This window comes from Cygnus olor, chromosome 11 (genome assembly GCF_009769625.2).
Source record: "Cygnus olor isolate bCygOlo1 chromosome 11, bCygOlo1.pri.v2, whole genome shotgun sequence".
Taxonomy (NCBI): Eukaryota; Metazoa; Chordata; class Aves; order Anseriformes; family Anatidae; genus Cygnus; species Cygnus olor.
The window spans coordinates 20,068,158-20,095,936 of NC_049179.1; the positions used below are offsets into that span (position 1 = coordinate 20,068,158).

Here is a 27,779-nt window from a genome sequence, read left to right on the forward strand (position 1 = left end):
CGAGCGGCGGCCGCGAGCCCGGAGCCGGTGGAGACGGCGGCGGCGACAAGAGCCCGGAGCGGGGCCGCCCGGCCCTAGGGAGCGGCGGCGGGGCCGAGGAGCCGCGAGCCGGGCCGGCGGCCGGGGGCCGCCGCGGGGTCCCCCCGATGGCGGAGCGCCGGGGGGCTCGGCTCCGCGCCCCGCAGCGCCGGGACGGCACCGAGGGACCGAGCCCGAGGCGCGGCCGGGAGAGCGGCGGGCGCGCCGTGACCTGCTGCCTCTTCGGCGAGCGGCAGCCGGGAGCCCCCCGGGCCGCCCCCCCAGGCCCCGACGGCGGCGCCCCCGGCGGGTCCCCGGAGCGGCGGGGCCGCGAGGCGCGGTCGCGGCTGCTGGTGCTGGAGCAGGAGCTGAAGGCCGTCACCTACTCGCTGCTGAAGCGGCTGAAGGAGCGCTCGCTGGACAGCCTGCTGGAGGCGGTGGAGTCCCGCGGGGGCATGCCGAGCGGCTGCGTGCTGGTGGCCCGCACCGAGGTGCGCCTGGGGGGCCAGGCGGCGCCCCCCCACCTCCTGCTGGGGAAACTCTTCCGCTGGCCCGACCTGCAGCACCCCGCCGAGCTGAAGCCCCTCTGCGAGTGCCAGAGCTTCGGCGTCGCCGACGGCCCCACCGTCTGCTGCAACCCCTACCACTTCAGCCGCCTCTGTGGGCCAGGTGAGCGGCAGGGGGGCGGGGGGGGGGGGGTGGTGATGGGGAGGGGGTGATGGGGTTTGGGGAGGGGGTCGTGAGCTTTGGAGAGGGGTCCTTTAGTTTTGGAGAGGGGTCCTTTAGTTTTGGAGAGGGGGTCCTTTAGTTTTGGAGAGGGGGTCCTGAGCTTTGGAGAGGGGGTCCTGAGCTTTGGAGAGGAGTCCTGAGCTTTGGAGAGGGGGTTCTGGAGTTTGGGGTGGAGGATCCTGAGGTTTAGGGATGGGGTCCCGAAGTTTGGGGATCCCCCCCCCCCCCCCCCCAGTTACCCCGTGCCCAGCCAGGATGAGACAGGGACCGGCGCTTGTGAAACCCACGCATCAACCCCCTTTCCCCTATTTCCCCCCCCCCCCGCCCCGCGGAGGTCCCCCTGCTATTTAGGTGCCGAAGGGGCGATAATGTGCAGTTTGCATCCTGCTGGCGCCAGCCTGGCTCGCCGCTTCTCGGGGCGGCCGCGGAGCCGGGCAATTACCGCCGCGCCTCGCAGCCGCAGGGCCCCGCGCAGCCCCGCCGGGGGCTGCGGGACCGGGGGGGGGGGGGAACCGGGGGCAGCCGCAGCCCCACCGAGCCCTGGGCTTGGCTTGGCTTTGCCCCCCCCTTTTTTTTCTTTTTTTCTTTTTTCTTTTTTTTTTTTTTTTTTTTTGATGGGGGTGGAGAAACCCCGGAGGATATCGGAATCCTGCTCACGGTCCCCTTCTTGGCAAGAGCTTTGATTTTATTTATTTTGCAATCCGGAATCCTGCCTCGCTTTGCATCACTTGGTTGAAAGAAACTTCTGTGCTCGGCACGCAGCGCCGGCGCGCTGCTTCCCCCGAAGATCGCTAGAGGCTGGAAGTAGCTTTTAGCTTCGATTGGAGGAGATGTGCGTTTATTTTAGAAGCGGCCAAAGTTTCCAAGCCGCTTTCCCGCAGCGATGGCTTTTTCCCAGCGCTCTGCGGCTCCGAGCCCCGGGGCGCTTCTGGCGCGTTCCTGCTCTGCAAGGGGGTCCCAGGGCCGGGGCCCCCCCAGTTCCAGCTCTGCCTCTACTGGGGAAAGACAGCGGGAGCCCCAGCACGGCCCTGGTGCCACCACAATGGTGCCTCTGCTCTGGCCACGGGTGCACCTTCGTCCCCAGTTCCCCGCGGGGCGATGTGATGGAGCAAAACAAGAACTCAGCCGTGCTTCGAAGAACCACGCCGTGGCACCAGGTCCGGCTCTGGCAGGGGACCTGCTGCTCCAGGGCTGGACGTTGGCTCCGTTTCCTGTTTGTTTTCTTTTTTTTGGAGGCTGTTAAGAGCCCGCGAGGAGAGCATCTTGCTGCTGGCAGCCTGCTTGGTTAGGCCTTTCGGTGCCTGTTTCAGGATGAGGACGAGGAACCTTTTCTTTTTGAGGGGCAATAAGTGGCCAGAGGCCACGCCAGAGCACCGCAGAGGGGATGCTAACGTCGTTTTCAATGCAATAACTCAACGTGAGCTGTGGTCGTTACACCGAGGGACTGGTCTTCTGCTCAGTGTGGGAGCTGAGGAGCGCACGCTTGTTGGAGAGGCCTGGGGTCAGCGTCCTGCCTCCGAATTTCCAGTGCAGCGCCTCCCTAACGTCAGCCCAGCGCCGGGGCCGTCCCGCAGCCCAGCTGCCTGCACGCAGCTCAGTTGCAGCAAGGCCGAGTTCTAGAAGCAAGCCATGATGGAGAAGAAAACCCCACCTCTACCCCGGAAAGTGATGGAGGACCTTCCCCAGCCCGCCGCGTGGTCTTTCCGCTTCCAGGCACAGCAGGAGCCGGATCGGTGACCCAGTTCAGCTGGGTGCTTCTGGGGACTTGCTGCAGGCACGTGTCTGTGGATGTGCTGCTGCTGAGCACCGGGCACCTTTGCGGGGCCTGGGCCAAACTGAGGACCACGGGAGCCCCCCGAGCAGCCAGGTGCTGCTGGACACACCAAAGTGACTTCGGTGGCTTTTTGGCCGAAGCCAGCCAGCCCACAGCATCGGGCTGTCTGTGCCAAGAAAGGAGCCTCTCGTCATCACCCAACGCCTGTTTTTCAGTCTTCGTAATGCGGTGTTTGGGGAGCTCTCGCTGGGCCCCCGCACGTGGGTTGGAGCCGCCGTGGTCTCCGGCACCTGGGAGCACCGCAGCCCGGAGCACGGCTCGTGCTTCGGTTGGGGTGCCTGGGCTGGGAGGCAGGATGGTGACATTTCCACCCATAATGTCTGCCTCAGGAGGTCAGGGCTGAACCCCTGTTCTGCAAAGATGTGGACAAGGCTTGGTGTAGAGCTCCTAGTGGGTTCCCGTTGCGAGCGGGCGTTATCTGTCACGTGTTTGCAGCCTTCTAAGTGCTAACTCGGAAGAGGTTTCATTTATAGACTGAACACAACACTAACGCAAACTTTCCTTTTTTCCAGAGTCTCCACCACCTCCTTACTCTCGGCTGTCTCCTAATGATGAGCAAAAGCCACTGGGTACGTGTTTTCCCTCTTTTGATCTCCTGCAGCTCTCGTGGTGCAGCCCCGGTGCTGGTTACCGGCACCTCTCGGTGGCGCGTCGGGCAGCAGGCGGCATCAGGGATTTTCTGCCTGCTCATTACTTCTGAGCAAGCATCGGCTGACGGGTTTCAAGCAGTAAATGAACGCCGGTTTATCATCCCAAATTGCCGTGCAGGCGCATGCAGATTTTTCCCAAATGACACGAAGCCCTGTTCTCCGTGGGGGCGTAATGAAGGGTTCTCGGGCGCTGTGTTTTGTCTGCGCGCGGGTGCCGGAGCGCGGGGGGCGTGGGAGCTCCTGGCTGCGCCCCGGCCGGCTCCTGCCCTTCCTGTGCTTATTAACCTGAGACGGAGCCTCTCCGAGAGTCACTGCTCTGTAATTTTGGAAGAGCATTTTGCTGCTCCTAATGGATTAGAAAAGCTTTGGAAAGGGAAAAGCCCACCCTAGCCTTTGCGTCCAGCGCATCCTGCGAAGCAGATTTGCTGGTCATGGGCTGGTTTTGTTTTCCTTCTTGGTTTTTTTTTTTTCTTTGTTAGGTGTGGGAAAAAACAGAGGGGAAAAAAAAAAAAAAAACTCGTCCCTCCCTGCTCTCCCCACTGCGGGGTAATTCCCTTCAGAAACTGCTGGTGCTGCAGGGAGGGATGGTAGGGAGTGACACGTGACTTGGTTAAAACAACAGCCAGGGCCTGAAATCTGCTTCATTGGCTTGTTTGATTGGAAAAATAATAGTTAATCTGTGAGCAAACAGTTGAGCTCTTAATTAGAGGGGTGTAAGCAAGAGAGAATAACAAAGACTCTTAACTTGTTAAAACAAAGTTTCCTTCGCTTCAGCAAAGAGGAAGGAAGGAAGGAAGCAAGAATAAACAGCTTCAAGAATTTTAATGGCGATAATTAAGTATAGTAACTATGAATTGTTTAGAGGCTTAATGTAACCTTATCCAGTAAGCACCAAGTTCCTACTTGTTTGATCGACTTCGCTGCAGTTATTTCTGTGGTCGAAGCGATTCAGACTTTGCACGGTGGAGGTACGAGGTTAAATGCTGCTTTCTGGCCCGGCAGAGAGTTTTTTGGGAGGTGTGGGCAGGGGATGGGAAGCAGAGGGGCCCCGGGCATACACGTAGAGCTCGCAAATGCGGGAGGATTAAAAGCTGTGCTTTTTTTCTTTTCTGTCTCTTTGCAGATCTATCGGATTCCACGTTGTCTTACACTGAAACAGAGGCTACAAACTCGCCCAACGTCACGCCCGGGGAGTTCTCAGGTTGGCAGGCGCTTGTGCTCCCGGGGAGCTCGGGGACTGGAGGAGGAGGAGGAGAAGCAGCAGCAGGAGGAGAATGGGGGTGGTTGTGCTGCGCCCTCCCTGTGCTCAGTATAAACGGGGAGAGCGAGGGGCAGCCGCTCAGGGCGGCTGCTCGGAGACGTCCGGGCTCCGCGGGCTGCGATGAGATGCTGCCGGTGGTGGCACGCGGGGACACTCGGGTGGTGGCTGTGTGTGGCCACGTGTGTCCCTGGGGTAGGCATGGACCTGCTGTCCCCACTGGGGTGGCGGTGAGGCTGTATCCACCGCGGTGCTGCCGTGCTGTGCTCTCGGGGTCCGTGCAGCACAGCCTGCCCTCCCTGCTGCAGCCGGGCCCTGCGCTGCAAGCTGCAGAGCCGTCGAGGCTCCCAAGCAGAGCTTTGCTTAATGAGGCCCTGGCTTCGCTCTGCCCCACCCCTGCACCCTTTCTCACGTTTCGTGGTGCGCAGGCACCGCCAGAGACGGTTTTGCCTTGGAGCAGAGGATCAGGACTTGGATCCGCGTGGTGCTAGGGCTGTGCTTGTTGGTCGACCTTCTCCGGCCGGGGCTGAGCGCCGTGCGGCAGGGAGGAGGCCGGAAGGGACCCGTCCGTGGGACCTGCTTGTTTCCATGCCAGAAAGGACTTGGTGCGAGGCAGGGCCTGGCAGCTAGGGTCGGGGTGCACAAACCCACTGAGCTGCCTGGGGCTGAGCACCCGGCCAGGTTTGGTGCTCGCTGGGGCCGGTGCAAGCAGACGGGGTGGCGGTGACTTGGCTGGTTCGGCAGAACCCACTCCCCGAGGATGCTCAAGCCTTCAAGCAGCGTGGCGTGGTGTTGTTGTGATTGCATGGCACGTGGCCCCGTGGGCATTTTTTCGGGATGGTCCGTATGGGAGGCTCCCCAGTGGCCACAGGTCTTGCCGTGTGCGTGCCGGGGTCTTGCCATGTGCGTGCCGCGTGGCACTGCCAAGTGGCCACGGCAGGGGAACAATTGATAGGAGCGAGGTTGGCCGGCGCTGTGCCACAATAAACGTGTGCTCCCAGCATCCAGCAAACATCTCTCGGGCTGGATCCGTCCCCATGCCCGTGGCTTTTATTGTAACTTGATAATAGCCATTAATTATAGCGGCGGAGTTTTAAAAGCAGGGCTCCTGAGGATGTAATGGTTTAGCTTCTATCACAGCTGAGTTCTTTATGGGACATCTGGTGGGTTTTCTGGGCTGGAAGGGAGACTAACTTTTACTCGAACAATATAATGATAACATGTGACCAGGATCGGGCTGAAATCGGATCCGTGCTCTCCCCCTGCGTGGTTTCAAATGGTGTAACTTTTAATAAGAGTCTGGGGCTGCGTGATTTATTTTTCCCCAGTGCTCCTGATGGCTGAAAGAGGATAAGAGCTTCACTGAAATTAACCCATACTTGTCATCGCTGCAGAGTAAAAGGGTAAAAAAAAGCACTTAGGCCGTGGTCTCTGCCATGTTTCAGTTTGTTTATTCTCCATCCCAACTTATTTAATAGGCCAGTGCAAACGACACACAAAGCATGCGGCCTGCCCTGCCCGCGTTGTGTGTACCGAAGGAAGGAACTGTGCATTTAGCTCCCCTTCCAAAAATAAGGATGTTTTGGATCTAGCATCAAGCTGCTACTATTTATTGCTCCGGCTTTGATCATCAAAAAGGCTTTTCCTCCGAAAACCACAAAATTCAGTTTGGGGTAACAAAGAGCACCATTCTTGTGCTGTTGCTCGTTTGCTTGACGGACTTCTAAACAGGAAGCTTTAGCGTGAAGTAAAAAGATCGTCTCTTCATACGTACAAAAACTAAAAATGCTGTTCGAAGCAGGCCTTTTCATGGTTATAACATGGATCTTTACAGTCTGAAAGGCTGAAGCCTGAGGTTTGGGCCACAACACAGGGTCGTCTGCCCACGGGTAACCCCGTGGAGAGCGGGTTTTGGGAGCGTATGTGACTGGGTTGGGAGCACTCCCCGCCTCTCAGTAAAGTGCAATGGTCAGGAAGGGCCTGGGGTGGTGGAGGAGGCACTTGGAGGTCTTAGATCCCAAGTTTCCAGGAGCTGAAGCAGCATCACGTTTAGGCACACAGGAGTTTGCGGGGTGTCTGCCTCTTGCATGTGTGAGATTTACCGTTGCAGCCGGATCCTGGGGATCCATCGGGGCTGGTCCCCGGGGGGATCTGAAGAGGAAAACCTGGTGTTTCGTGGTCCTGTGGAGCCCAGGCAGGTTTCTGTGGGCAGGCTCGCAGGGACAGGCAGCCACGTGGGGACACCCAGGTCACTGCCCCGGCCTGGGGCTGCCGGCGGTGGCTCCGTGCCGCGGTCACCCGGGGGGGGGACGTCCGCAGCCCAGCTCACCAGGACGGGGCTGGGGAAATAGCAGGGAAAGGGCAAAATCCAGCGAGGCAGAAACAAAGCTCAGCCCCGTGACTCATAACTGGTGGAACATTTGTAGTAATTTCTCTCTCTCTCTTTTTTTTTTTTCCCCCTCTTCCCCTCAGACTTGGCTCCTCCAGCAGTGCCAAGAAGCTGCTGTACCCGTTAGACTCGCCAGGCTTGTAGAGGGCTGCGCGGCTCTGCAAACTGGTTCGGGGTGCTGGGGCCGGGCTGCAGCAGCGAGCAGCCCGGCCCCGGGGGCTTTGCCGTTCCCTGCCTCCCCCAGGGCTCTTCCTCACCCCGAAAGACCCCGTTCCTCGCCTTCCCAGTGGACAAAGCCTCGTAAATTTGTATGAGCAGCGATCCCGAGATGCTGTGGTCTTGTTCATGGTGGCGTCGAGCTGTCCAGGGGCTGTGTTGGAGCCAGGGCAGGAGCAGGGGCAGCGGTGCTGCTTGCCAGGAGCAGTTTGTGGAGCAGTTTGTCCATCCTCTGGAGGCCGCGGGAGCGTGTTGGGGCATTGCTTTTCCTCGAGCAGCTCTCAGGACGGGGAGGTCTGAGCCGTAGGAGCAGGCAGCAGCCCGACGATGCCGCGTGCAGCTCCCGCGGCAGCCGGTGCCAAGCCTTTGTGCTCGCTCCTCTCCCCCGAAACGAGCCGCTCGTCACGCCGCCTCGCCTCGTGTGCCGCCGCACGCCTGCTCCTTGTTCCTCGCGTAGCCGGGAGCCGTAGAAATGTTTGCGCGGAAAAGTTGCATTGTTCGGAGGGAAAGGCCTTTGGGAATCGGCGCTGCCTGCGAGGCTCGAGCCCCGTGTGTGGCAGGGCTTTGCAGCGGGGAACGGCTCCTCGCCATGCCTCCATGCCTCCCTCCTGCACGGTCCCCTGGCTACAAGCCCTGTCGAGGGCTTGTACCTGCAGCCAGGGGCTTTGCAGGAGGCGCCGGGGAAGATGCTGCGTTAGGTGTTCCAAAACTGGCGTGCTGTTCGGTTCAGAAATGAATTCGCTTCCCCTGTGCTCAGGCTCTTTGAGAGTTTCAGCCCTGGTGGGCTCGCTCGTAGCATCCAAAAGGTGCGGCTGGGACACTGATAAAGGTCTGGGATGAATTTGGGGCATTTGGGAGCCTTGTCCGAAAGGATGGAGCTGGTGTGGAAACACATGAATGGATCCAAAACCTGGAAAATGAAGGGCTTGTGTGCAGAGCTGGGCTCTGCCAAAGGATGCGCTCTGCATTACTCCGACATTGGCAGAGGACAATCGTGAATTAACAGAGAGCGGAGAAACTGAGACTGAGTGGGCCAGAGCTCATTTAAATCATTTTTTTTCAAGGCTTGGGAGGCCAGAGGAGCTGCTCGTGGTGGCGGTGGGATGCGGGGACGGTGTCCCTGTATGCCTCGGGGTGGCTGAGCCCCCCTGCGGTGATGCCCCGGCTACAAAGGGAGAGCTGCAGGGTGGCTTTCTCTGCTTCCAGCAGCCTTGGGGTGATCTTCAGGAAGCATATTTCCAAATGCACTGAATGGAGAAAGTGAGCGTCTCCCTTCCTCTCCCCCCAGAAATAACAGGCCGCGAGGATTTATGCTAACAAGGAAATTTATGAAGATCCTCTGTGTTAGGGATAGGAAAAAAAAAAAAAAAGCCTATAAATATGTAAGGCGGATGTGTGTGGAAACTGGGCAAACACTGCCCTTTCCAGACTGGGGGAGAGACTGGGAAATTACCTGCTAATAGAAAACCTGGTATTTTTCTCGTTAGTCGGGTGGCAGTTTCTGCTGGAGGTGATGAGGCGGGGGGCGGTTTGCAGTGGGTTTGGGAACATTTTGGGGCTGGGGGCTGAAGCTGGGACCAGGCAGCATCGCCGAGCCTCTTCCTCCTGTCTGCCTCCGTCCTGCTACAGCAAACAGACGTCCCTCCTAAAAAACGAGCGGAGCGTATCTGTGCATCCAGCTTAATCACAGACAGATGTTTATTTGGGCCAGTAATGGTTTTGGTTTCCTTTTTCTTTCATATTTAACTTAAAGCTCGCTGGCGTGTCTGACTCGGAGCAGTCCATAACAATCAGGGTTTGGCTAAAAGGTTCTCTCGTCGGAGGAGCGCGCGTGTTGCCAAGAGCTACTTCTTTGATGCAAAAAAATACATCCTGGAGGTGCTTTGTCAGATGTTTTTATATTAAACATTTTTCCTCCATAGTTTTAAGTTTGCCAACGGGAAATAAAGTGCATCTATTTTCCAATGTGCTTCAAGAGAGGAATTCTGCGCTCCGCGTGAAGGTTTTCCCCCACGGCCCGTGGGCTGCATGGATGCTGGAACGCAGATCAGAGAGCGCGGCCGCACAGCGTCCTTCCCTTCCCTTCCCTTCCCTTCCCTTCCCTTCCCTGGACATCGCAACACCAAACCTCGCTGTGGGTGCGAAGCCTCCAGCCCTGCCTGGCCCCGACATCAAAGGCAGCCCCGAATCGCTGAGCGAGCCCCTCAGGGAAGGTGGGGAAGTCCTCGGGGATGGCACCCCCAGCTTGCAGCACTCATCCCTTTCAGAGACAGAGGTGTGCAACAAGTGTCCTCAAGCTCTCTGGGCTGGTGATGAGTCCTCCGGAGCCTGCAGATCTACAGGAGGGTCCTTGTTGGATTTATTACCTTGGGGCTTGCCGCAGCGGTGGCTCTGGTGGCAGCTCCTGGCATGGAGCTGTTGGTTCCTGCGGGGGCAGGAGGGGAACGAGGAGCGGTGCCCGGAGGTTGGGCAGCACGGAGACCTCGCCGGCCTGCAGCTGAACCCATCTGGAGCATCAGGACTCAGCAAACACAGCCTCTGGGGCAAGATGGATGCGTGGAAAAAGCCCTTTAGATCCAGGCTGCGGGGACTTTCCCGCGTGCGGAGCTCCCTCCGGTGCAGCGGGTGGCTCGGGTCGGGTCCCCGGCCCCGTGGTGTGTTTCGGGGTCCGCAGGAGCTCGTCCACATTTTGTTGCCCGTGCACCTTCGTCTCGCCTTGCACACCCAACGTCCCGTGTGGAGCGGTGGGGAGGTGGTGCTGAACCCATTGGCAGGAGGAGGATGAAATTTCGGCGGTGGCCATGCAGCTGTGGAAGGGTTTCTAAGGCAAGCACCACCTGTTTGTAAAAATATCCTGCGGGTTATGAGCTCGTAATGCAAGCCTTTTGGGTTTTGGAATTGATTTCTGAGCTGGGCCAGGTTAGTAGTGTGGGGAGGGGAAATGAATTTCAGAAAGGGTGAGGGACTGCTGGGGAATTCGCTGGAGATGCGAAGAGAGATTTGTGTGCAAGGAAAGGGCAGTTGGCGCTGCGGGCATCCCAAGGAGGGATCTCAGGGTCTGCAGCTCCTGTGCTGTGAGAGGACATCACCGGCCTCCAAAAGAGCTGTCCTCCAGGAGGAAAGGTGTCGTCTGGGATGGAAAATGGAGAAGTGTCAGCGATGCTCACAGGCTCAGTGGGGCAGTGGAGCTGGAATCGGCCCCATCACAGCCCACCATGTGTGTTACTCCACCTGTAAGAGCATCCTTCCTCTTCCATCGGTCCTGCTTTAGCAGGCAGCACTTAGAAGAATGTGGACAATCAGAGCTGTCCCTGCTCCAGGAGAACAGAAAAAATGGGAGCTGGCTGCCAGAGCCCTGGGATCGTTTGTCTACGGCAACACAGCCCGCGTCTTGCACAGCCAGTGGCAGGAGGTTGGGCTCATCGATATTTGGCCCCGTGCCTGCTGCGGGATTAAAGCAGCTTTGCAGACGGTGCCTCTGCGTTCGGGCATGCACGCAGAGCTCCCCGGGACGTGAGAAATCGCCGTGGTGGAGCCGCTAGGATGCTGTAAAGCCAATGTACTGGGGTGCCCGGGGTGCTCTGGGAGCAGCGCCCCGTTGCAGAGGGAACCGATGGCAGTGCTGGAGATGGGGCACTCGGTGGGTGCCTGGAGGACAAAGCCCCAGAGGTGTTGTCCCTCTGCAGCAGGGACTGTTCTGCAAGGGGACAGCACGAGCAGCGTTTAGGGAGCAGCGTTGTGCTGGGGACGCTGCGTTTTGCTGCGTGTGTTGCAGAGGAGAGACTCAGTCACCTCTCCTCTTCCTCCCTTACCTGGAACCGGGCTGGCTTTCAGCAGCTAGCCGAGATGTTTTCAGCATAGACGTTCTTGGAGTGAGTACAACACCCAGATAAAATATGTTTTTGTCTGTGGTTCATTGAGTGGTTATGATGTTTGGCCTTGAATCACAGAGTAATCACATCCCTCACTTCTCCAAGCACCTAAGCATCACACTTGGAAAAAAAAAGAAAAAAAAGAAACATCAGGAAGTAAGCAAGTTACTTAAAAGTAAATTAGTTTAATCTTTGTAGCCAAAACACTACATTCTTGCACCCTATTAGGAGTTGGATACAGCTTTCTAGGTAGTAAAAGTCCTTTTGATGTAACTCCGGTTGTGTCTTTTAAGCAGTGCACATCTGATGGCACGGCTTTGTTTGAACTCCTTCTCTGTGCGTGTTTTACTTCTTAAATGGATTTGCTGAATACTGGACACAGTGTATTGCTGACCTTTGAAAACGGTGAATGTTTTGAAGGGGTATTTTGGCTTCTTGGAGCGACCTGTAGAGAGAGGCTAGCATTCAGAGTTACAGTAATAGATTTTTTTTTTTTTTTTTGGTGGCACTTTGATGAATGAGAGGTGTTTATAGGCTTGATTCATAACCGAGTTACTAAGGTTTTCCACGGAAATAACTTATTAAATCTGTGGCGCTTACCGAAACGATTGAAGTCCGTCGATTTGCTATTTATCAAAGGCACCTCCTTTCCTGGACGCCAGTCCCTAACTCAGCATTTTACCTCTGGAGGATGCTCAAATCCAAGCGGGGTGTGCGGTGCGGGAGCTCGAGACGTGTTTTAGTAAGAAAGAGAAAAAAAAAATACCCCAAGACAAACTGGAAAAAAAAAAAAAAAAGACTTCGGGAAAAACATCTCCCGTCCCTCAGAGCGGCTGATGGCTAAACCTGCCTCTCTGGAACACTGCTTATTTGTGTGGATTTCACTTCGCCGCTCAGCAGCCGAAAAGTACATCCCTTTACTGCCTCTGGCCGGGCTGCTGCCGGCTTTGAAGTGCCTCGCGTCCCTGGAACCACAGGTTAAATCTGCTGGCGAAGGAGACTCGGCTCTTTGTCCTCCCAAAGTGCTCGGGATCGGCGGGGATTAGGCACACGGCTGTTCCTATTCGAATGATGGCACGGGGTGAAGCTGCTGCCTGGAGAAGATGCGCCGTGCTGGGAGCATCGGGCTTGCAGGGTGCTGTGTTTGCTCACCCACCCATTTTGTGCCTTTCCCTTGGTGGCTTCCCCAAAAAGAGGGTGGTTAGCCTGGAGAAAAGCCTTAATGTAGGGCTGAGAGCACGGAGAGGGGAGGGATGAGACCTGGGCTCCTTGTTGAGCTGGTGCTGGATAACCATCCCAGGTGTCGTTTCTTTCACACCCAAGATGACCAGACCTGAACTCCCCCATGCTACAAAACCCGTTCCTGCCTCTCCTCTTGGGTGCAGACTTGCTCCGGGAGCAGCCTGACTGCCATGCTTTTCATGCAGGCGGTGCTTTATGTTCTGGGTTGTAAAAGCCCATATACAGAACCTGCTAAAAGGTCAAATTCCCAGTGATACAAGAAAGGAGTCAGTAGAGATTATTTACGTATCTATGTATGCATTTATTCATTTCAGCAGTTTTTCATTCCTGGGGGAGCAGGAGGCCTTTCCTGGCTGTCAGAGGGCCCCGTGCAGCAGGGTCGATGTGGTCCAGCCCTGCAGCATCCCCGCTGCTCTCCTCCATTAACCTCGGTCCTGCAGCGGCCTCAACACGGGTCGGGGCGGGTGGGGCCAGGCTCTTCCCTCTGCCCTGGGAAAGCAGGAGGCATCCAGAGGATGCCGAGTTCTTCCCAGTGGTTTTTCTTTGTTTGTGTCCGTCTAGAGGAGGGGAGCCTCCAAACGTGGCTTCTGGCACCTGCAGGGGCTGTGCCACCTCCACCAGCAGCTGCTCCCTTCTCCTTTTCCTTCCCTTCCCTTCCCTCTCAGAGCATGATTCCCAGAGCAAACCCTGGACCGAAACCCTCGTTCTCTCCCCAGAGTGCCATTTATCTGTGTACCCTGTCTCACATTTGCTGTCCCAGCTGGACCGATGGCAGATTCATGGTCTGCACACTTGGGTTTTGTAGAGCTGTGCCGGTGGCCGTCCTTCCCTTCCTCCACCTGCGTTGGGCTTTATGGATTTGGGGACGGTCCTTGCCCTATGCCGGAGGATCAGGCTGCCCTTCCCTGGCTCAGCTGGGCTTCAGAGGCTGGAGGAGGAGCTGGAGGCTTCGTCCTGCTGCAGGGCATCTCCTGATGCTGCAGTGCCCACGCGCGGTGCCCATGGGGGTGCCCCCATCGCTCCCTCTGCATGGAGCGCGGCTCCCAGCTGGGGCTCTGGTTTTGGCGAGGGCACGCTCTTACCCCGTGGGGAGTCAGGAAGAACAAAAGCCTTTAACTTTATGAATCGGTGCCGGATCCAGCAAGCGCCGTGCCGGGGATACCTGGGAAGGATTCCTCGTAGCAGCGCTGAGGAAGGTTCAAGACACAGATGTGTCAGTTTTATCTATATATTCCATTAGAAGGAGCGAAGTGTGCCAGCAGAAAGGCTATTTTTCAGCTCTTTCCATTTATTAAGGTCTCGTTTGCTAAGATTTTTCCACTCAAAGAGCCAAAGAATGTTAAAGACTTTCTTAAAGGAGAAAAAAAGCCAGCTGCTTTACTCTTTCACACATAGTGATGCAAACCGCTGTTGACTATTTAAGAAAGAAAAAAAAATGGATATAATAAAGAACAAAATGCATTTCCTGGTTCGAAAACCAGCCCGGCAGGCACCTGAAAAGAGGTGTCACACTTGGGGCATCTGCTCGGTGGGTGCTGGCAGCGCTGTGCCATCTCCTATGTGTTCACCCTGTCTCTGGAGGGTGGGGAGTGGCAGACGTGCTGCTCAGAGCACGTCGCTTTTCCTTCGTTTCCTTGTTTTTTCCCAGGCCGTTACAAAACGTGGCCAGTTCTGGTGGAGGGGAGAGCGCCCAGCTCAGACAACGGCCGCTTGTGAGCTGCCGCGCCGGGCTGTGCGCTGGGAAGAATGGCGCGGTTGATCCGTCTTCCCCCACCACAAGGCGCTGCGATCCCTGACCGGCTGTCCCCAGCGTGCCCGGGCGGCAGAGAAAGCAAACATTGACTGTGGTGGCTGTAAACGCTCCTGGCTCTGCTCTCAGCCCCTTCTGAACAAATGCCGTTGTGTCCCCGCTCCTCGCGGTGGCTGGGTGAGCACGGTCACATCTTCCTCGTGCGCTGCAGCTCGTGCCCGTTTGCTCTTTGAGCCTTGAAGTGAGCAGCGTGTGAAAATGAGACAGCTGTATACTTTTTCTCCATTTTTCTTTTCGCAAAAAGGGAACCACAGAATTGCACTGTGTTTTGCCTTGTGCTCATGTTTCTTTAGAGTCTGATGCTTGCAAAAGGGAAACAAATGGATGGGGAAGGGTCTTTCCACTAATTAAGTCTAAGCAGTAAGCGTAGCACATGGGAAGCGTCGCACTAAAGTGTTAAAGACATTTTGAAATATCCCACAGACAATTGAATGGGCTGGCTCCTGTAGCGTCCTCCTCTTGGGCTTAAGTGGCTGATGGTGCTCTCAGCTCACGTCCAGGTATTGCGTTGCGTTGCGTTGTGTTGCATTGTGTTGCGTTGGGTTGGGTTGGGTTGTGTTGCGTTGTGTTGCATTGTGTTGCGTTGGGTTGGGTTGGGTTGTGTTGAGTTGTGTTGCGTTGCCTTGCGTTGGGACTTCTGGTGGAGTAAAAGTGGTGTGGCCCTGCTAGTATTAGCCATATGGGAGTATGGCTTTGGCTGACCCTGCTTGTCCAAAAAGAGGAGGAGCTCTCTTCAGGCTCTGAGGAAAGGTCCATGGACAAAGTTGAGCCAGGTCTCAGAGCTTAAAGTTGCTGGTAATTACAAAAAACTCCTGCTCTAAATTTCAATCCGTTTGGTTTGTTTAGTGCAACAGCTTGGTGCACCCAGCTGTGCACAGAGGGAGCAGGTGCAAAAAATGGGAGTTAAGCGTCGTGTACCCAAACCATCCCTAGAAGATGTGTGTGTCTGCATCCTCCACTGAGGTCTCAAGCTATTTCTGCCACAGGGCTGATAATGGTGCAGCTGAATCCATGAGGTTTTGATTGAAGCCCATTCAAAGCTGGATGACCTCTTCTAGTAAGGTTTTATGAAAGCCTGGAAGCGAGATGCCGTGGCTTGGATGGGCACGTGGGCGCCTGCCCTGGAACACAAGGGGCAGCCCTTCGTGGGGAGTCCTGGGCCTGTTTTCCCCCAAGTGTCTCAGGAAGTGCTTTCTGAGATCTGCAAAGAAACACCAACCAACCAAACAAAAAAAAAAGAAACCAACAAAACTTTATGAATCAATTGGGAAGCCAGTAAAAATTAGTAGTAACAAGCTCATTTCAATAGAAATGGGTTTGCTGCTCTGCCGGCTGCCAACCATTTATGAGACTGGCTCAGTGCCGGCGAGCAGGGTCCAGCACACTGCATCCTTCCACCCTCCTGCCGCTGGAAATAATTTGTGACTTAAAAAAAATAAATAACGCTATTGTGGAGCTTGTTTTATGGTTGGGGCCTGAGTTGGGCAAGGGTGACAGCTCCAGCTCCAGAGTTTGCAAAAGCTGGCTGGGGGCTTTCTCCTCCATCTCATGTGGGTTTCTGCTGGGTTTCCGCAGTGCAAGCGAGGACGCTGGTGGGTGGGTGTTGGATCCACGGCACGTTCAGTCGGCTCCGCAAATCCAGGGCAAGGAGAGGAGAGCTGGGGCAGGTGGCCGTGCTGAGGCAAGAGGATGCCATGTGTTGGGTGGCTCAGCGGCACCTAGCAAAAGCCTTACCTGGGGCAAGCAGCCTGGGTTTTGATGCTGGTGCCCCAGACGTGGCTTCTCGTGTCATGTTTTCTGCCCCGTTGGTTCGTTTTTGCTGCAGGGAACCTACTGAAATGCTGCATGCAGGGAAGTGAATGGGCTGGTTGGTCCAAATGGCAGCGATAGCTAACTTGTTGACCTGCTGCAGTCTATAACCATCGGTGGTCGTTGGTTGACGTGTTAGGAGTAAGCCCACCAGAGGACCCCTGTGGTGGCATGGCTGTTGTGCATCAGTAACGGCCCTTGGGAGGTGGCATTTCCTAAAGGCCAGCGTGTTGCAGGCTTCAGGTGGCTTCCAGGGGGACGCAGCCACAGGGTTGCTGTGGTTTTTGGAGACCCCATCACAGGACGGCACCAGCCTGGCTCTTACTCCATCACTTGGCCCCCATCCTCCTGGTTCAGCCAAAGCCATTTCGGTTTGCTGTGTGAGCTCCTGTCCTTGTGGGGTGGGTGATCCTGGGACAAGGGGTGGGCAAGAGGAGGCTCAGGCTGGTTCATGTCCCTTGATGAGCTGTAGTATGCTGGGTGCTGGCTTTCCAAGCCCAGCTGATGCATTTGCCTCATCTTCTGGCAGACCTGAGCACAGGAGGGCTCTGTCTGCAGGACAAGGTGGCTTTGGCAAGCGAGCAGCTCAAGACTGGGCAGGATGGGGCTGGGGGCAGCCTGGGCTGGTGGGACGTGTTCTTGCCCATCGCAGGGGGGTGGATGGTCTTTAAAACCCCTTGTGACCCAAACCATTCTGTGATTCTGAACCAGTGACACTGTTCCTCGGGGGGGGGACAGTGTCGCTCGGGGGTCCAGACGAGGCGGTGTTGGGCCTCTCCAGCACCATCTGTTTGCACGGCGGCCTCCTCCACCCGGCCTGCTCCACCCGGCCTCCGCCCCGCTGCCTCCCTGCCCGCAGGCAGCTCCGCACCCAGCTCCGGGGCTGGGGGGGCACAGCCGTTTGCACCCCCGGGGCCTGGGGTGCGCGTCCCATCCGTCTTCTGTTAGCCGAGCTGATTTATACCCGGCCTCAAAAGATTTTACGGCCGTCCTCCATAAAAAGAGAGCAGCCCGGTGCCACGGGGCTCCCTGCTCAGGCAAACGGCTGTGACGTGAGCCGGGGATCCGTGGAAACTTCCACTCCGGAGGAGATCAAGGAAATTCCTCTGCGAGTACAAAGTAAGGTAAAGATCCTATGTGCGCGGCGAGTTGCTTTTCCCCCCATTGTTGAGCTATTTTAATGAAAGGGAAATGTCAGCAAAAGTATGTTTAAAAAAATGTCACTCACGCATCGCTGGGTTTAGAGTAAGAGCGCTCTGGGCAGCCTCTTTGCTGCTGAAACAGAAAAATTAAGCTGTGTTTTATGCCCAGATGATTACGGCCACGTATTTTGAAATATCCCTGCTCTTTTCCACGTAGAGTCATTGCTGTGGGCCTTGGGAGCTGGACTGAATCCAGCCGTGCTCGAAAGGGTCAGTCATTCGAGACTTCTAGCATTAGAGATCTTTGCAAATCAGTTTTGCTCTCGCTGTACTGAATTTGTGTAAAAAGCCTCGGTGGATTCGGTATGCCTCTGTCTTTGAAGGGCTCTGCTTCAAAGGCTGCTTGCGCTCGGTGTTCTGTATGCTGATACTCGCTGCCCGTGCGGCTCGGCTGCCTCGCCTGGAAAAGCCTCAGATCTCGACTGGGTTAAAACCTGCAGGAAGAAAAAGCCGAGCTTGGGGTTTGGAAGCCATCAAGGAAACTGCATGAGGGAGGGGTGAGCATGCCTACCTGGGCTGGTTCATGGCTTAGCAGAGATAACGAGCTTTTCTTCAGCACCCAGGTGAGCGCATTGATCTGTAGGAGACAGCACGGGCTCGTCCTGGAGCTGAATCCATGGGGCAAGTGCCCGGTTTGGAGGAGGCTTCCCACACCTCGTGGTGCTTGAGGCGTGTGAATAAGCTGAGATATTGCTCAGGATGTGTAGCGTGCAGGAGCAGGGGTGAGTCCCCAAAGTGCTGTGCCTTTACCCTGACGGCGAGTCCTCGATGTGCTGCTTCTCGTGGGTGGCACGGGCTCGTACGGGATCAGACTCAAACGGTCTGGGGTCAGGGGTGCGAAGGCAGCGGCGAGCGCTGGCGGTGCCCACCCCAGACTTCATGGGTCAGGTCCCCCCTACCTGGGGTTATTTCCGAGGTGACACCCGGCACGGCCACAGCGAGAGGGAGCGATCCGGGCTGGCCTTTCGGAAATCGGGCACTCGAGCGCTTCCCGAGCGGTGCTTAGTTGCACAGGTGCAGCCAAATGCCACCAATGAAACATCGCTTCCGTGTCTGCAGGTGGAAGGATCCGCTGATATATTTATGCTCACGGTCCCTTTCCAGCTTGATTTTACATCCAGAGTAACCTAGGAGCATGACCCAATATCCACGGAGAGACGAAGTACCTTAGCGAGAGGTTGCAGGTGGTGATTTCTGTGCCACATCAGTGCTGCCCGGGTAGCAGTCCTCTTACTGAGGTTAATCTGATCTAATATTAGATTAATGCATAAGTCCGTGTCTGAGCCACTCTTCCGGACTCTCACTGCAGGCTACAGGGAGAAGGAGCCGCTTGCAGGGTGCCGGGATGTGTCCTCGTGCCCGCCACGCCAGCGGAGGGGATTTAGGTGCTCGTGCACAGGAAACCCAAACTATTTTTAAAAGAGGGAAACGTACCGCGCTGGCTCAGCCCTGCTCTCCCCGAAATGAATGGCACAGTTCTCAGCGCCTTCAGTCGGCGCTGGACAGGGGCCATTGTTTCATAGCAGTTGGGAGCATGATGTCAGGGGCAGAAAATAGAGTTTGTTGTTATCAGAGTAAAAGTTGAATTTCTTGCAGTCTTTTCCCGGGCTGCCGCCCCTTCCAGCCTTCCCCGCGGGAACCCGCGCGCGGCTCCCCGGCCCCTCCTGATTGCTTTTCCAGCCCCGTTACACAACGCGCGGCTGCTTGGCTCGGTGAGCTGGTGGCGAGCAGCGTCAATAGCTGGAGATGCACAGAAAGGGGAACGGGCTTGGTTGGGGTTTTAGGGCCTTTAAGGTGAACGATGCCAAATAAACAGGGGGTTTTGCTGACTGAAGAGCTCATGGGGAGCAGCTCAGCCGGGCGCAGTGGCGTGCAGCCACCCGGGGACCTGGTGTTGAGTGGGGCTCAGGGCTCACGGAGACAAATGTCCCCTTGGGCTTGGGGTTTGGGGCTTGAACGATGGATTTATAAAGGAAGTAAGGACAGGAGGGCTGCTAATAGCGCGTGGGGTTGCTTAGCCTTCTGTCCTTGGAGGCTGCACTATGTCGATCAAGCTCTGCCTTAAAGGAACTTCACGTTCCCATTCATCCGCTGCTGCTGCGTTGTCCTCCGAGAAAACCCTTCAGACCGTTTCTGCTCCAGGTTTGCTCACAGCAGGCTTTCCCCCATTTATCCTAGGTCTCTCCTAGTTGCTCTTTCCTTTAGGTTTCGCAGCACAGGCTGGGGAAGGCGCTGGGCCCCGACCCAACTTTGCCATCACTCTTGCCAGTGGGCGTTGAGGTGGCATTTGTGAGCTACAGTCGCTGAGAAGCAGGGAATGGGCAGAACTTCGGTGGCTCGATCCTTCCATTTGGTGCAATTGTATCGTTAGAAGAAGGAATTACCCCAGAATTTTAAGTGTTGGAGCTGTTTTGTGCCACTGATGGCAGAGTTTGTATAATCCAGGCTTGCTTCATAGCCAGTGGCAGCCTGAACAGCCCGGTAGCATCTGAAAAAGATAATTTGAGTGCCGTGGCCAATCTCAGCTCCGAGTTACAGCTGTTTAAATTCAACCTCAGGGTAGTCAGGTGAGTTGCTTTGAATGTCTGGTCAATATTTGGGGCAGAACCTGGCTTCTCCCATGTGCATTGGGGCAGAATTGATTTAAAAAAAAGGAGGAAAATAAGGAAAATAGGTTGGTGGCTGGTGACAGGCTGCTCACTGCAGGCTGGGTCTTGGGCTGCTCCGCTTGCACCGAGCGTGGTGCTTTCCTGAAAGAATTGGTGCTTTGGAAAACGGGTCGCCTCAAAGAGCAGCGGCTGCTTGCGGAGGACACTGGGTTATGACAATATATAGAAGTGAGTGGCACTTCTAGAAACGCAAGGAATGTGAAAATGTTTAAATGATTTAGTAGGAGAAAACTTTATTTAAACATTTAATCGAAAAGCACGCTTTCATCTTTGAAACATCAGTGTTTGAACTTCCATCCAAGTTTTTTTCTGGGCTTTCCTTGCACTTCATCATACACAACACAAAGCCGTGCCTCGCGAAGTGAATAAACTCCGAGTTCCCCCTTCCCATTTGTTGTTGTTGCCTCAAACACGCCTAAGTTACAGCGAGGGAGCAGTTCCAGGGAAAACTGCTGAACAAGTTGTTCCCTGCTTTAGTTAGGGAGATGTGCATTTATTTGAAGAATTGGAGCTAGAAGGTCCCGTGTCCAAGCAAACCTCATAAAACTGCACAGCTTTCCGTATGGAAACCGCCCTGGGTACAGATGCAGCTGTCAGCACGACTTTTTTTCCCCATCACAAGCAAAAATCCACCTAGGGGAAGCGCATCTCCGTGGTGAGTGCCCGGCCGTGTTTGGGTGCAGGGGTGCAGAAGGCAGCCGGAAGAAATCCAGGTTCGGGTCAGCCCTGGCACACAGCACTCAGAAGAAAATCGGTTAATCACTTAATTCTTGAAGAAAATCACTTATTTCTTGAAGTGGGTGCTTAGTAGAGGCTGATTTTGGATGGATATTGTTGTTGCCCATATGACGTAAAATGCAGGGCTTGAATTTCTAAGGGAAGAATCTCAGGGCTTCTGTCCAGAATGTGTGGTCCACTGTGTGGCAACTCTAAATTGATTTTTTTAAAACAATGACACTGGAATTATACTTGCTGCAGCGGCTTGGTGCACATACACCTTCCATTTTGGGGTGGACAAAGGGGATCAGCTTCGTAATTATTTCCCGTTTGTTCCAGTGCAAGAAAGCACCAGCACACGAGCATGAGGCAGGATGGAGCCCGTCATTGAGCTCTGGGAGCTCTGTGCCACATCAACCTCACCACTGTCACTTCTGGCCCACTGGGTCCAGGATTGGCTTTGGAAATGTCCCCATTTGTGCTCCTAAAAACGTCCCTGCGTGTGCCGCACCAGTGTCCTGCCGTGCTCCGACGTGGAGATTTACGCTTCCTAAGTACATTGTAGAAATTCTCTAAAGTAGCTTAAATATTTACACAATAAGCATTTAAGGAAACTGTGTTATGTCTCTGAAGGAGCTGCTGCTCCTTTGGGCCCAGCAGACCATGAACGAGGTCTTTTTTTTTTTTTTTTTTAATTGTCTGACCTCCAGGAATTTCTTTTTTCTTTTTCACCTAACTGTTTTGAAGCAGACAAACAAATGGAAATTCATACACAGGAACCTATAAATAATGTTAATGGCCTGGCTTGTGTCCTCAAACGCCAGGAAATTTAGAGGCACGACGGCGAGCTGGCCCTGGCCCTGGCTGGGAGGGGAAGGTGGGCGAGGGCAGCGCGCGTCCCGGCAGTGCCACCCATGGGTGGCCGTCCCCAGGGAGCGACGGGTGCTGGGCACAGCCGGGGGGCGCGTGGGGACCCGCACATGCCAGGTCTCATCTGGCAGGGAGAGCTGTGACCCTGGGATGCTGAGCATCGCGGGGTTTAGGGCTTTGGGTTTGACATCCTGCTTTGCAGAGGGATGTTGGACCGCGGAGCTTTTTCTGACATCGAGGACGCAGTCGTGGTGCGGTGGTTTTGGGGACGGCGTGAGCATTCCCGGTGCGTCCAGCCCTGCATCGCTCACCACTCCTGGCCAGCCCCAGAAATGCTGTGCCAGGCCCCAGGGCGGGCTCTGGTGGCAGCCACAGCTCTGCCTGCTTTGCTTTGCCCTTGCCCTGGGGTGGACAACTTTCTTTTGCCATCAAATTGGAATTCGTAGGGCTCCAGTGTTGCCGCTCCTCTTCAGCGTGCAGCAGCCTCCGGCTCGCACGAGGTCCCGGTGCCAGCAGCCCCTTGTGGGGGCTCCCCACCAGCACGTCCCTGCGCGCTTCCCGAGATGCACGTTTTATTTCTTTCCTCTTGCTTGCACGGCAAACGGATGTTTAGATCAGAAGGGAAATCAGGTCGCTGTTTTCTCGGCTCCGCGTGCAGCAAACAGCCCTTCAAAATAACTCCTGCCTCGCGGTGCCAGGAAAAACAGCAGAGCCAAAGCGTTGCAAGCAAAGAATTGCTCCTTCTGTGAGAGTCCTCCTCTTCTGCTCCAAGTCTGCATGTCGGACCCGCTGCTTTTAGGTTTTGTTTTGAGGTTTTGAACCCCGTGAGCTGTTGCTTCCAAAGCGAAGGGATTTAGCACGCAGTAGGCGCCAGATCTCGCTGGTGACTTGCTTGGACGGGGCAGCTTTGGGGTGGGAAATTGAATTACGGGTTGTCAATTTGGGACCCAGTGCTGGGACCCAAAGTGCCTGGTGCCGTGCTGGGGTGACCGAGGCGAGGTGGCCCCGGGTGGTGGTGGTGGTGGGGAGGGACAGTGCTCCCCGGGATGTCCCCGCGGGGCTGGGATCCCTGCAGGGGATTTTGGCCAGCGCTGTGGGAAGAGCGCTGCAGCCTCCGCACAGCCCAGCCCGCGTGAGTCAGCCCGGGCAGGAAAGGAAAAGCTCGGCAGGTTTGGAAAAGCGGCTGGGAGGGCAGGCGATGCCCTGCCTGCACCCTGCCTGCACCCGCACCCCGCTGGTACCCAGGATGGGGTGGGTGCCACCAGCCCTTCCCCGGCTGCTGGCCCCCCAAAAAGCTGTCACCCATTAGCCCCCGGCTGCTGGGGTGCTCTGGCTGTACAAGAACCATGATTTCGGGGCAGAACCATGATTTTGGAGCCTGTCCCCATCTCACTGGGGACAGGCTCGGTGACGCTGCGGTGACTGCAGGCACCGGTGCGCCAGGGCGGTGCTGGGGAGCAGGGGCTTTGTTTTTCGACTTGATTTTATTTTTTTTTTTCATTGGGAAATGCAGCCTCTTGCAGTCATGCTGTCACAGTTAAAATAAGGTTTAAATTACAGGGCTGGCTGTGGCTTTTTCCCTTTCTTTCAGAATTTTTGCCAACTTGCAATTTACTTAATGAAATCCTGCTATTTCGTTTAACAGGGATATTTTTTGCAGATGTTGATTTAACCCAGCTTTATAAAATATGTGAACTGTGCAGTTTCTTTCCTATTTTTAACAATTTCAGGATTCTGGTGCAGTAACACGACAGAGTTTCTAACGTCGATAGCGTGGTTTGTTTGTCCCGTGCAAAGGCTGAGGTTTAAGGCTGAGGCTTTCCATGTCGCTCGCAGCCACTCCTCCCCATCAGAAACGGTCAAAATGTTGCAATAATGAGCAAAAGGAATCCAAAGGAGGAAAGCGTCGAGAGTTGGAAGCTCTCTGCTGCTCCGTGCATGCGTTTCTGCAAAATCTCGGACTGGGCTTGCACGCAGTTACTCTTCAGGTGGTTTTGAGCAGGGGGTTCAAAAATACTCATCTGTATCTGCTATATAGATGAGCTGTAGGAGAACAGAAAGAGAAACGAGGCTCTCCCCAGCGGTTGACAGGCTGTGTTTTTAATGCATTTCCCCAAATACGCCTCACTTTATTTTTTGAGCTCGGTTTCCCTGGAGGGGAGAGGAATTCGGCATTTCTCCGTTAGCGCTTGGCTGAGTTGGGGGGCGCAGTCTTGAGCTCGTTAGCCGTAACGAAGCGCTCACGTGCTCTGGTAATCTCCCTGCCTTTGATTTACAAAGAGCCTGACCTGCTCTGCCTCCCTCCTGCCCCTCGACAGGAAAGGCACGCACGAAGCGTCTCGGGGACACCCCCGGAGGAGCTGCAGCCAGGATCCTGGAACAAACCCGCCCTGGAAAAGATCAGTTTTAACCTTAAATTTCAGCTGCCCCCAAGAACGAGGACGGCTTGTTCAAGGAGGGTGGGAGGGTTTTTAACCCAAACAGAGCCCTTCTTTGCCGACACCCGCTCGTACACCCGGAGCTGTTGGCTGGGTTATGTTGAGTGAGCGTTACTGGAAATGGGAGCCCTGGAGCCCCGTCCCCACTGTAACACATCCGTCCCCTTCCCTTCGAACACCCAGAGGGAAGCAGGAGAATCGGGGTGGCTGGGATTCGTGTCAGTGCGGCAGGACGCGATGCATCCCACTGAGCTGTGCGTATTTTGGTATTTTCCTTTTTATTTTTTTTAAGGAACTGTGGTTTTCAGAAATGAAAACAAACGCTCCGTGGCCAGGGAGGGTGAGGAGCGTGAGTCACCTCCACTCGCCGTGCGCACACACGCGGCGAGGAGCTCTTTTGGCTCGGAGATCATCGTGAGATGCTTTGGGGGACTCGTGGAGACCCCACGCTGCTGTCCCGTGGGGGCCTGCAAACGTCGTGGGGGTTACAGAAATGCTGCTTTACCTCGTCCCTCCCCTGCTTATCCCTTGCAGAATGGGAGGCTTGGTGGTCACGGCCATCGCGGTGGCACTAGTCCTCCCAGGAGGCAGAAATGGCCAGCGTGGCATCCTCGCTGCTTGGCTGGTGAGGATGAGGGACTGGCTATGGGGCTTGGATCCGGAGAGGCTGAAGTCATTGTTTAGTCTTTGCTTGAAGCGGGAGTAAGAGCCCATGGATGTTGGCCACGAGCAATCGGTGGTGGAGCAAGCCGCTCGCTGCAGGGAAGGGCTGGAATAGCCCCAGAAGATGTTTACACATAAATACATGAAGCAGCTATCGGAAAATCTGGCGTGTGGGTGCACACGCATGCACGCAGCCCTCTGCACGTTTGGCCTGGCTGCGGCCGTGCAAACGTGCGGGAGCGAGCGGGTGTGGGAGGGCAGGAGCCGTCCCCAGCACCCCGCCACTATCCCATTGCATTGCAGTGCTCTCCACCAGGTGACACCCCCGGGACCTTCCCTTAGAGATGTAGCCCTTCAGCGTGTCTTGCACACAACGGGGATTGTTTCCTTCCAAAATCCAAGGTCTTTAAATTTCTGCTAAATTTCTGCAAAGCCGCCGCAAGAGGACTCAGAGTGAACGCGGGCGAGCGCAGCCACGATGCTGCAGCCCCGGGGCTCGGCCAGGCAGCGAGACCGGGGGTGAGATCTGGCTGGAGAAGGGTCCTGGGCTTTGGGCAGTGAGAACAGAGCCTGGATTTCTGTGCTGCTCGCAGCCCCTGCCTGGTTCCCGTATCTGCAAGGGCACTGCGAAAAAAAATGTATAAAGGTGGCTTGGGGAGGATTGGTAAGCCTGCGGGGAGGTGACAGCCAGAACCCTTTTGGGGAGCGAGGAGGGGTTGGGATGTGGGACCTGCAGCCAGTGCGGGCATCAGGGAAGGTTTTGGGGGAAAACCCGAGGTTTTGGTTCTCCCAGCACTCCCAGGCTGGGATCTGGGGGCTGTGCAGGGCCGGACTCCGCACCCAGGCGGCCAGGGAGGAGCAAAGCATCTCGTTCCCAGCCCCCTTGGACAAAAACACTTGGCGGGCTCCTGCTTGTCACCCCCGTGGAGCCTCTCCAGCCTGGCACTCCTCTGTGGCAGCTTGTTTTCCAGGTTGGTGATAGCTCCTGCAGCTCTTGCAGTCCTTGACACTCACTGTTGGGTTGGCATCCAGCCGACAGACATCTGTCTGCAGCACCCAGTGTCGCAAAGATGCTGCTCAGGGCTGCACGGTGGCCTCAAGCCGGCCAGATCAGGGTGGCCTTGGTTTTTTTTTTGCTGTTCTCACGTCACCTGCCCCCTCCAGATCCCCTCCACTTGTTTGCAGGTGTCACAGTAATAGAGAGGAGAGCAGGTGGAGGCTGCGCCTGTGCTCACACTGGAGGAGGTGGCTCAGGCTGTGGTGCGGTCCCAGGCTCTTAAAATACAGCTGGCGGTGGTGCTTGAGTTGGTGTGGCTTGGATTGTCCTCTCAGGGAAGCATCTCCACTTGCTTTCTGGTTAGGAAATGCAGAAAAGCACGGTGAAACTGGTGCACTCTCAGCTGGCTTTGTAGTCCAGTGCGAGCGCTGCAGCCCCAAGTCCCCAGCACTGCTGGGGGTGCAGGGTTTGTGCCTGGGGCAGGGCCCCGCTGGGAGGCACAGAGCTTCCATCTCCTGGACACAGCCGATTGTGGTGGGCAGGATGGAGCCGAGCTGGAATTTGGGGCTAGGACTGTGCTGGGGGTGGCTGGAGATGGAGTTTGGGGAGCTGGTGCGGCTTTTGCTGCATGCACGCATATCCATGCCTTCTGTTTGGAGGCACTCAGTGTTCTGAATTGTGCAACAAATAGAGTTTAAAAAGGTCTTCTTTTAAAAAAATACACTGTTTTCTTTCTGTGGTGGGTGGAGGGATGTGCGTGTGGCATCCTGAGTGGTCCTGCTGCTGCCGCCGTGGAAGCTTCAGTAATTTTAGTGAGCGTGGGGAGCGGGGAGGTTTGAGCATCCTCAGAGGCATCTCTGCCACCGTCTTTTTGACGTTCTCACCACATCAGCATCTGGCTTCCCAAAACTGCTCCGTAACCTCAGCATCGCAGCCCCCCTGGGCGGAAAACCCTCGGCTTAGTGCTGGTGGGCACCAGGCAGGGCTTGGATCTGGACGCGGAGGAGAATTATTCCCATTTCTCTTCAGAGGAACCTAGTAATTAGTTTTTGCTTTTAAAACACTTGGAAGCTCTCAGCTGCAACTGCTCCACAAGCAAAAACTGTTGTTATTTACAAACACCCTTTTCCAGTATGTTTCTTCTACGAGATGCTCCGAGTTGTGTCAGCGTTTCCAGCTCTGGCCATGGAGCAGATGATTTTCCTTCCTGAGAGCATCCCCAGGGATCTCGAGGAGCACCCAGAGCTGCTCTGACATGGCCAGCTCCAAAGCCAGCGGCACAGATGGCTTCAAACAAGAGCAGAGCTCAGCGGCTCCCATGGGATTTGCCACATTTTGCTTACAGGGTCATTTGGAGGAGCTGAAAACTTAGGAGTGCTTGACCTAAAAATAAAAAAAAGGGATTTTTATTTTCTCCCATTTCTTTCCGGCAGCCTCCCCTTGTCTCTCACTACTTCCCTGTGGAGAGCACTCAAGGAATGAGGCTTTTCCCCTGGTTTTAGTGCATTTTGTGCGCCGTGCCCAGCGAACAAAGCTAACCCCTGCTAGGCCCTGCTGGGGAGATTCTCAGCAAACCTCCTGATATTATGGCACATCGGTTAGCGCAGTCCCCAAACCCGGGATTTCGCAGGGCTCGGTCGTGCCCAGGGCTGGCTTCCAGGAGTGGAGAAACCTCAGCCAAATTACGGCTGATGACAGGTCTGGTGCTTTCATAATTGGCAGCGACTGCAGGTGATTACGTTCTGGGCTGCTTTTGAAGATGTATTTACATTGTTGTGTTTGCTTTGACGTGCCAGGCACAGCGCGGTTCCATGCACAATGCCCGCAAGAGAAGCCGAGGTTACACCGAGACTGCTTGATTCAAAAAAAAAATCACCCAAATCTCCAAAAACACTGGCCTCGGAAGGAACACATAAAAACATCAGTGAAAATACCCGAGTGATGCTTTTCCAGTTTTCTTACTTTTGGGGCTTTTTTCACCCTTGGCTGAAAAGACCTTTGGAAACAATGCAGGGGAGATGGAAAAAAAATTTCCTAAAATCCCTTAAACAACCGTCTGGACTGCGTATTTAACGGCTAGAGGAGGTACAGCGGAAACAACCCCCTCGAGTTTAGCTTGAAAATAACCCAACTGATGATGGCTTATGAATTTCAGGGCAGAACTAAACCCGGCCTGCGTTTGTCTTTGAAGGATATCAGAAATCAGCACGAGCTGATGATTTTACAGAGTGGTTCCTTCTATGCACAGAAAATTGTTTTCGTCCTCGTTCTTGGCGTTGGCCGCTGTCCTGTGTTGCTTTTGTTTCCCAGGCTGCCATGGAAATGTCCCCCTTTCCCCCCAGGCCTCTCCACGCGCCTCTTCCACCGGCTCTGTTGCCCGCCAGACCCTATTTTTT

General features: G+C 55.5%; 1 protein-coding gene across 2 annotated transcripts in view; it reads left to right on the forward strand.

Annotated features, from left to right (window-relative positions):
- Positions 1-27,779, forward strand: part of SMAD6 (SMAD family member 6) — a 34,780-nt gene that overhangs the window by 115 nt on the left and 6,886 nt on the right. The window contains exons 1-4 of one of the 2 annotated variants that reach the window (XM_040569702.1): positions 129-687; positions 3,094-3,150; positions 4,355-4,432; positions 9,017-11,567. In XM_040569702.1, the coding sequence (XP_040425636.1) occupies positions 147-687; positions 3,094-3,150; positions 4,355-4,432; positions 9,017-9,879 (1,539 nt within the window). In that variant the 5' untranslated portion in view covers positions 129-146 and the 3' untranslated portion in view covers positions 9,880-11,567. Of the gene's footprint in view, positions 1-128; positions 688-3,093; positions 3,151-4,354; positions 4,433-9,016; positions 11,568-27,779 lie in introns of those variants that run through there. The other variant, XM_040569703.1, reaches the window with a different exon arrangement.